Source organism: Corticium candelabrum, chromosome 11 (assembly GCF_963422355.1).
Source record: "Corticium candelabrum chromosome 11, ooCorCand1.1, whole genome shotgun sequence".
Lineage (NCBI taxonomy): Eukaryota > Metazoa > Porifera > Homoscleromorpha > Homosclerophorida > Plakinidae > Corticium > Corticium candelabrum.
In genome coordinates, this window is record NC_085095.1 from 1,024,633 (window position 1) to 1,033,956 (window position 9,324).

The 9,324-nt window shown below is 38.3% G+C and overlaps 1 protein-coding gene across 2 annotated transcripts in view; it reads right to left on the reverse strand.

Annotated features, from left to right (window-relative positions):
* Positions 1–802: 802 nt before the first annotated feature.
* LOC134186331 (DNA mismatch repair protein Msh2-like) overlaps positions 803–9,324 on the reverse strand; it is a 10,860-nt gene continuing 2,338 nt past the window's right edge. Inside the window, exons 5-28 of one of the 2 annotated variants that reach the window (XM_062654259.1) lie at positions 8,771–8,881; positions 8,628–8,714; positions 8,436–8,562; positions 8,298–8,375; positions 8,087–8,145; positions 7,898–8,018; positions 7,556–7,669; positions 7,425–7,486; positions 6,604–6,678; positions 6,434–6,550; positions 6,261–6,375; positions 6,145–6,200; positions 4,462–4,551; positions 4,230–4,401; positions 4,097–4,160; positions 3,012–3,073; positions 2,846–2,941; positions 2,724–2,788; positions 2,238–2,405; positions 2,088–2,179; positions 1,866–2,020; positions 1,357–1,424; positions 1,195–1,296; positions 803–1,099 (exon numbers count right to left, since the gene is read on the reverse strand). In XM_062654259.1, the coding sequence (XP_062510243.1) occupies positions 935–1,099; positions 1,195–1,296; positions 1,357–1,424; positions 1,866–2,020; positions 2,088–2,179; positions 2,238–2,405; positions 2,724–2,788; positions 2,846–2,941; positions 3,012–3,073; positions 4,097–4,160; positions 4,230–4,401; positions 4,462–4,551; positions 6,145–6,200; positions 6,261–6,375; positions 6,434–6,550; positions 6,604–6,678; positions 7,425–7,486; positions 7,556–7,669; positions 7,898–8,018; positions 8,087–8,145; positions 8,298–8,375; positions 8,436–8,562; positions 8,628–8,714; positions 8,771–8,881 (2,421 nt within the window). In that variant the 3' untranslated portion in view covers positions 803–934. The remainder of the gene's footprint in view (positions 1,100–1,194; positions 1,297–1,356; positions 1,425–1,865; positions 2,021–2,087; positions 2,180–2,237; positions 2,406–2,723; positions 2,789–2,845; positions 2,942–3,011; positions 3,074–4,096; positions 4,161–4,229; positions 4,402–4,461; positions 4,552–6,144; positions 6,201–6,260; positions 6,376–6,433; positions 6,551–6,603; positions 6,679–7,424; positions 7,487–7,555; positions 7,670–7,897; positions 8,019–8,086; positions 8,146–8,297; positions 8,376–8,435; positions 8,563–8,627; positions 8,715–8,770; positions 8,882–9,324) is intronic. The other variant, XM_062654260.1, reaches the window with a different exon arrangement.

A 9,324-nucleotide genomic window follows, 5' to 3' on the forward strand; every position in this document is an offset into this window, starting at 1 on the left:
GGCAACCATGAGGGAGACTTCTTAATAGAACCAAAGAGCACTCACTATCAAACAATGTGACAAAAACTAGTTTCCTAACTTCAGTACTCTATTATTTAAAGAATATTTGTATACTTTCTGTAACTAGGTGTACCTGTCAGCGCAGTATCAGTGACGTCCCCGAACCACACAAGGTCAACAGTACAATGGGTCAACAATGGCTCAATGGACTTCGACTTGCTTATGATGCAATTTTGGATAAAGTTTTCTAGATACTGTAACATCCTTGCAGTTACCTGTTTTTGATGAGTACATTAGTATAATATAGCAAATTATTAATTAATATACCCTGACTGCATGTTGTAGATATGAAGTTCATCTGCTGATCCACCAAATTTAGTGAAACTTCCCTAAATTGTCCAAGTATTTTACCTTTTTCTGGTCTGGATCCGCCACTGAGTGTCTAGCACTCCATGTAGGGACCAATGCATATGTTTCATTATGTCTATTAGAGAGGTCTGTTGCAGTTTTAGCAAGCCCTGAAAATCTGTCTGCCGAGACGTACAAAGCAATGCTTACAACCTATTCTAAGAATTAATCCAAGTAGTCTGTCAGTTCTACAAAAACCAAATAGCTACAACCACATGCTGGCACTAAATAAATAATTAATCTGCAATACTAATACGGTTCAGTAAATAGTGATTGTTATTCAATGAGATCCAAAATCAAAGTGATGAACTGTCAGTTGCTCATGGTATCTCTTGAATCCTATTTCTATACTCAGCAGACATGCAAATAAGGCATACGATATCAAGTCAGAGTATTTGTTATGAAACAACAGCCTGTATACTCATTACTGTAGACAATACACATACAGTTGTGTCACATTATTTTTAAATTATCTCTCCAAACTTACAGCACTGTTTCCCACAATACAGTCTAACTGAATTCAGATTCAGACTGAATGGCCTTTTAGTAAGAACCGTATAAACGAATTTTGGCTGTCAAGTACTTCATCTTTCAACTTCAACATTTCTTTCCCAAAATCCGTCTCAGCATTACATGACTGCACGCATACTTTGACTTTGTCAAGAAAGTCCCGGATTATCTCAAGTCCTTCCTAATAAATTGGAAAAGCATACCAAGTGATTGTACTGTTTTGTCACCATCTGACTGACTGACTACAACACTACTGTTAATGACAGTAACACGAACCTCTTTCTCAGTTTTTTGTCGTTTAGCAGCAGGAACAGCATCATCTGCAACATCCCAAAATCCATGAGTCCCTTCCAGATCTTCAGCTTTCTGCTTAGCAAACTGTTCAATGAAATGCAAAATCCAAATGTGTCTCATGTCAAAATTCAGATTAAATGTGACCTGAATCACATGTGATGGAAAATGAGCAAGTTCTGCTACATGGATACCAAAGCTCCGATCGCAAGCACCTAACAATGCAATACTAGAGTTACATCTTATTTCATAAGTGACAACATAATTGTTTGCTTAGATCAATCAGAGCTGCATAAACTGAATTCAAGGTAGCAACTTTTACTATCACTATCAAAAGCAGAATTTAAAATCAGTATATCTGCAAATTTCTTGTCTAACATCTAAAGCATAGCAGTACAGCTACAAGACAAATCATTTTACATTGCAAAACTAGAAAATCAGAACACCACTTCATCTGCATACTTTCCCCAGACTATTCACAACAATTAAACTCTGCAATAAGCTAGGCAATATTGCCTCTTGATTCAAAACATTAATCAATTTACCAATTCTGTAGGGATAGAACATATAATACAAATACAATCCAAAATGCGGAACTAGAGGCTGCAATAAGAAAAATACATTACACTGATAAACAGTAACACTCACACACCTACCAGGTTTGACTTTGTACAGAAGAGTTAGAGTTGAATCTGTGGTCATAGCTGTAACGTGACTGTTTACAACACAAGGAACCACTTGTGCCAATTCAGTTAATTCGTGAAAGTGAGTAGCAAACATGCCAAATGCCTGCAGTTTCGTTGAGATGTACCTAAACAATTAACAAAATTGCAAACATCTAGTAGACAAGTACAACATAGCAAATATAACAGACTAACTCAGAGACAGCCCATGCTAAACCAAATCCATCGTAAGTTGATGTTCCACGGCCAAGCTCATCAATGATGATCAATGAATCCATGGTAGCACTCTATAAAATCCCCATCAATATTCATAACAGACATAGAATAATCAGAAGACACTAATACTTTTAATATTGAAGCTGTTTCCAGCATTTCTGCCATAAAAGTTGAGATTCCTCTCAGCTGACTGTCACTAGCACCAACTCGAGCAAGAATAGAATCAACAATAGTGATAGTGGCCTCCCAACATGGCACATAACTGCCAAGTTGTGCCATAAGCACAACAACACCAACCTATAGAAACTGCATCAGCATTGTTTTCACTTGGATTTCAACTTTCATGCACCTCATGCTTCAAGCTACGTCTACAACTTTGCAGTTAACTGAAGTCCAACAGTAGTAACACATCACAAGTATCTTAATTATGTAGTTTAATATGAACCATACATGCTACATACATATACAGACTATAATACAATGTTCCTAAATCTGTAATCTACTTCATCACTCACACTCTAGCCGTACTAACAGTTTAGCTATGCAAGACTTGAAGTAACCAATGGTGGGACACAGTGTAACAAACAATAATACAACCAATAACAACACGTGTACCTGTCGAATGTAGGTTGATTTTCCACCCATGTTTGGACCAGTTATAAGATGAAACATTCTCTCTTCTAAAAACAAAAATAACTACTACACCCACAACTGCAATAATCATGTCACATATTCACTTTTGTTAAAAGTGGCATCATTAGATATAAAACTGATGTTATCTTGAACTTCGAGACACGCATGCCGAGAGCCCTTAATGTCAATAATGCCAGAACCTGAACATGAATGATTGCTACGCAGTAAAGAGCAGATGTCCGAAAAAACAGAAAAAACTCTCAGTGTTACCTTTCTCAAGAATTGTTGGTCTCACATATGGTATAGGAGCATTGGCAGCAACGTGAGCAAAACTAAGCAAATAAACATACAAATTCAGTGTGGAAAATAGGCAATTATTTTGGCTTGGACAGAATAAGCCTAGTTAGGACATTCTTGTATGGTGTTACATGTCTAGTTAATTAAGTGCCTCCCCACTGCAGCCATTTTGCATGTAATTCTTGATAACCAACTTCCAAGGGAGAAATGATGTTAAAGACAGCTGAAGTTTTCTCGAATAAAGCATGCTAGGAGGTACCTAAGTTCATGAAATTAACAGTTACGCCATGGAATGGCCATCATGTGCTAAGAGACAAGGTATACACTATCATATATGCATATGGGTGGATGTTTTGTCCAAACAGGTCCCAACACTGGTGCAGTATTTGGTCGGACATACAACACATTTGGTGGGACATTGTCCTATGTCCTACAGATGTTTTCCACATTGAAATTACAGCCCAAAAATTACATTGCACCTACCATGTCTAGAACTATTAATAAACTATGACTAAAAGCAGTAAATGGAACACATGCACACTACGCAAAGCTGCATTCACTTATGCAACACACACACACACACACACACACACACACACACACACACACACACACACACACACACACACACACACTGCACGCACATCTTTGTAGGCCTTGCAAGCTGGACTGTGAAACGAGTCTAAACAAATCACCGTTAAAAATTTAACTACCATGCTGCTCACATCACTATGTAAGTATTTTGGTTCAACAAAGAATGAAAACCTATCTTCCCGTGCAGACTCATTTCAGCATACAAGTCTGTTCGTGAGTGCCAGTTACTGTAGTAATTGTTTGGGCACAAATGAAGAAGGAAATTTACAATGAAGTTAAAATATTATTTGAACAAAAATTAGAATAGAACGAACTATCCATGCTCCTCATGCTAAAAGCCCCTTCGCAGCATGCCAAAATGCAAGATGCAAACATACTTACTAAAACTCAATTAATATACTAAACTGTCACCTTAGTACAGCTTGACTATTGGTATATACACAAATAGCACAAATGTACACAACCTGACGAGAACGTCCAGATGAGCAATGATGTCATTGAGAGACTGTAGAGGGTCACAGTATCCAGCTGTCATTCCAACAACAGACAGTCACAAAGCAACTTTCAACAAGGCACTTTACAATGTCATGACAGTACCGGCCACTTTGATAACTTCTGCTGCTAAGTGAGACTGCAATTCATTATAACTCTCTCTCAGTCTGAGAAACTCGTCATTCAACTGACGTAGACTAGAACACGTGAAACGAACACCACGAGCATTCGTGTCAATAGAAGTAAATGACTTGTTTCCTCGAAGAGACTTCTCATCCTGAAACAACATTCGTCAATCTGTGCTGTCAAAAATTGCTGCACGATTAGACGCTTTTACCTTTTTAGTGACTCTAAGAAAATAACCCAACTGACTGTTGCACTCTAACTTAATTGACTTGTTAGGCTCGAGTTTCAACTCTCTTGCAGCCTGCACACAGTGTAGCATACCCACACAACGTGACGTCCACACAAATGCTCATTGATTACGTAATCAAATAAACAAAACAAATTAATCAAACAAAAACTTAGAAGTAGGCATGTGCGACTGTAGACTGGGCCACTCGATAAACAAACAACCAAACGCACAGGAGGGGTACGTGTACATACAATTTAGTTACAACCTTATCCACCCACATACACAACGTAAAACAATAAATTTTGTCAAACATCCCTTACAAATGTAGCTGTAATAAAGCCTAAGCGTTAAGTTTATGCAATAGCACTAAATGGTGAGAAATGCAAAGCAAAGTAAGAAACAGGAATTACAACGGTCATGCAAACCGAACCTAAAAGCTGTTGTAAGTCCAATATCAGCAAATAAGTAGTTCAACCTTTGCTAAGACATCTAAGTTCATAGAGAGTAATAAGCAAACATTTAGTATAGCCAGGCTCGTCCGTACCCAGGATTTTCTTGGTGGGGTTTCCAAAAGTTAATGACAACAAGACACACTAATATCAATGTCATAACACGGTTTGGTTGCCATTCACAGATGAGTCCTAATTCAAGCCTGTTGCTATTGCATAACATCAATAATCTAACAATCTTCTTAGGGTTAAAGTTGTGAGGGCTAGGGTTAGAGTTGTGCGGGTTAGGGCTAAAATTGTAAGGGTTAAGGTTAGAGTTGTGAGGGTTAGGTTTAAAGTTGTGAGAGTTAGGGTTAGAGTTGTGAGGGTTAGGTTTAAAGTTGTGAGGGATAGGACTAAAGTCATCGGGGTTGGGGCTACATGTTGTGAGGGTTAGGGTTAAAGTTGTAAGGGTTAGAGTTAGAGTTGTGAGGGCTAACCTTTACAACTTTAGCCCTAACCCTCACACCTTTAGCCCTAACCCTTACAACTTTAGCCCTAACCCTCACAACTTTAGCCCTAACCTTTACAACTTTAGCCCTAACCCTCACAACTTTAACCCTAACCTCACAACTTTAACCCTAACCCTCACAACTTTAGCCCTAACCCTCACAACTTTAACCCTCACAACTTTAACCCTAACCCTTACAACTTTAGCCCTAACCCTCACAACTTTAAACCTAACCCTCACAACTTTACCCTAACTCTCACAACTTTAACACTAACTCTCACAACTTTAGCCCTAAACTTCACAACCTTAGCCCTAACCCTCAAAATGTTAGCTCTATGTTTAGACTTGTGATGATAAAGGGTCAAGTTGTGAGTTAAACAACAATTCTGAAAAGAAATATCCTTCAGCACTCTCGCTAATAGTCACTTGCGTTAACACTAAAAGTGACGCCCACCTCTAGAGGGGTTTCTGGGCAACCTGAAAACATGCCTGGGTACGCCACTGATAACAGTGAAATTCATGTGTTAGTGATTGTTGCCACAATTGCCTGTGGATGCTCAGGTCCTGAGTCAAGTACAGTGCAAAATGCATTGGATTGTCATAGAACTCAATGAAGAGCTAATTTCAATGGTTTGACTCTTAATACAAATTTGCTCATTTGAGAAAAGTCACCTTCTGCACACAGTCAATGAACAATGCATAGCGTATGAAGTTAACGTGCAGTACCTTGTTTAAAACAGAAGGCATCTTGCTTGCAATATCGTCCATCTTATCACGAGTATCTACACAATATGGCATCAAACAAAATTCTACCATTCTCAACAGTGATTGAAATCTCCAACCTTGAAGAGATTCATCAAACTCGGGTTTAATGAGAAATTCATGATTTTCAACCTGAGTCAGATCGACAGTTGTCTCAACTAGATCCAAGTACTTCTGAAAGTCTTCGCACAATTCCTTGTAAAGAACTGGCATTAACAGCTATATGAGATGAAAAACAAAGCACTGGAAATACCTTTAATTCACCAACAAACACTTCATGGACAAGACAGCTGTATTTCCCTGAATAATTTTCCAGTGCAGCAACAACTACAGGTAGTCTGGAGAGACCTTGATATACTTTAACACAGTCCTGGACATAGACAGTCAGAAACAACCATTCTTGCAGTAGTAAATACAACTGACTTGTAGATTGGCTCTCTGTCTCTGAAGTCGTTTCGCAAGTCTGTAAAAGTCTGGGTATCGCTTTAGGTGTTCATCCTATTGACAGCAATGATACATAGTAAGTCTAAACAACTGCTAATTGACTTAACTAAATAAAACATAAATAGAAAAGAAGAATTGCGTGTTACACAAGTAGACAGCTTCCTCAAAATGCACAACAATGTACAAGAAATTTTGCATGTTTTGATGACCTTTTTGTTTGAGAGTTGTGACGCTACAACTCAAATGTGACTGACAGACATTAGAACAAAACAAAACCAAACAAACCATTGATTAAATTTAAATATCCTCCTGTGTCAACTACTGGGTGGTCTACCACCTAAATACCCACAAGTACAGAGACCAGTGCAATATATCATTGTAAACAAAACCGATACTATGAGCTCAGGCATGGTATTAGCTGTAAATCTAGCAAATCTTCTCGCATTATCGACATTCTACAACTCTAATCTATCCAATGCCTCACTGTGCATAAACAAACAAAAAATTTGCTGTTACTAATATAAATAATCAATTATTTACTGTAAACGCACCAAAACTGTTTACAGTACGTACACATACTAGCTTATACACTCAAACCATGCAATGAGCACAAGCAAATCTATTCTCATTCTCTGAATTAGAAACACGTGATTGCCTTGCATGTCTTGCTGTACATGTGACAAAACATGAAATTACGAGTTGTGTTCCAAATTCCTCTTTAGAATTGGAGACCTATGTAGTGCTTTAGCATATAAATATTAATTCTACCATACAGACAACTCATAAACCTGATCTTGTACCTGTAGATTCAATCTTAACCCCGTGTCGTCAACTAGAACTTCAACAAGGTTCAGTCTCTCTTCTACCAGAACAATATTGTTAATCAATGCGTGTATTACAAAAACACAGACAACATGCAATTTCACGTTACCAATCTTGTTCTTGTCTGTCAATGGCTGTTTGACCCACTGATACAGCAACCTCTGCCCTTGAGCTGTCTTACATTTGTTTAACAAACCATACAGTGATACATTCTTATTCCCTCCTACAAATACAAATGACAATGCATTACCTCTACTCTCATAAATAAGGGAATGAGACTCTATCAACCAAACATTTCGATTAGAGACAGTCCAAACAACAAACAAGACACCACGAGATTGTATGCACTGAAATAATGACACCAACTTATGTCAGTGATCAGACTGTTGACTACATGAGAGTCTATCGTCCGACTCTATGACAACATTCATAAATCACATGACAGTCTTACTGTCAGCAGGATGAGGAAGCAACCCAAGAGCATGGACTGCCGACGCATCCAATCTCATGTATTGACTCAAGTCAAACATCTGTAGTGTAAACTGACCAAAGTTGCTCTCATCTGACAACAGCTAACACGGACATCCATAAATAAATGATGCGACTACTCGCACAGTCACTGACTAAATAAAAGCTAAACCTCCAAGTATTTGATAAGAGCAGAAAGTGAACTCATAGCCACATGAAGCTCCATCTCACCTGCACAACAAGAAATAAACACAATCAAACAGCTTCATTTATATTGTATACATCAAGCTGTCGTCTGCATGTCAGTTCACTGACTTTCCTACACGACTAGGTAACTAGTTGGTCATGCTATGTAGTTACTGGTCACGGTAATACATACTTACTGAGTGTTGCAGCACTGCCTGACGACAGCTTCAGAAGCCGGTTCATATCTTGTATGATATCCTTAGTGTGGTAGTCCACTACAACCACAGAGTCTCACAACAACACTACACAATAACGTTGTCCATCTATTGTCATGCCTTTTTTCTTCTCAGACACAAGCAGACCATTTCGTTCTGCCACCTGCTTGAGTTTATTGCTTTCAGTTGATTGACTAGAAACATGAGGTATTATGCACTCCTTTGGACCCAGCTGAATAATCGTAGCCTAACGTGCCAAAACTTCATGTATGAGATATGAAATATAAATATGTACTAAAAAGCTAAACTTACTTCAAAGTTTGAAAATTGTTCATTGTCAACAAATTCACAAACATGCATCTTTCTCAACGACACGTCAACATACGCAACTCCAACAACCTAAATTATTGTACATTGTTGACACTTTGTAACAACGTGTTTGTTGCTGTGCCTACTCTGGCCATGTCTTTAGACCCAACGTTGACTGCTAGAGCCCCAGATGACAATGACATGTCAACGCTACCAAACAGAACATCTTCAAACTGCTGAAGATTGCCGGGTGATGCCTATAAAAAATGACGTATTTCAAGACTGCAAGCACCAAACACATTTTACTGTGCATTCTATTTCAACATCATACTCTACATCAAAATCAAACCACAACATGTCAGTGAAACGAAACAATGCAACATATATTGACAACAAAAAATATCCATTCCATCACCATCCAGCACATAAATGCTGACAAATATACTATACACGACTGATATCCTATGTCGTTCATCAGCATCATCATCAGTGGCATCTCACATAGTTGAGAATCATCAACACCAATCAACAATGGCTGTTGTACAATCTCTCATGACTCAACAGTCCTACTCTTAACTTCAATTATGACCACACTTTGTGTAATCAAAGGTGTCTCTGTTAGCCTTTATCTACAGTTGAGTATGATGTTACTTGTTTACGTCGTAAGCATTCATCTGCAGCTCTGTTGTCGTTGCCTTAC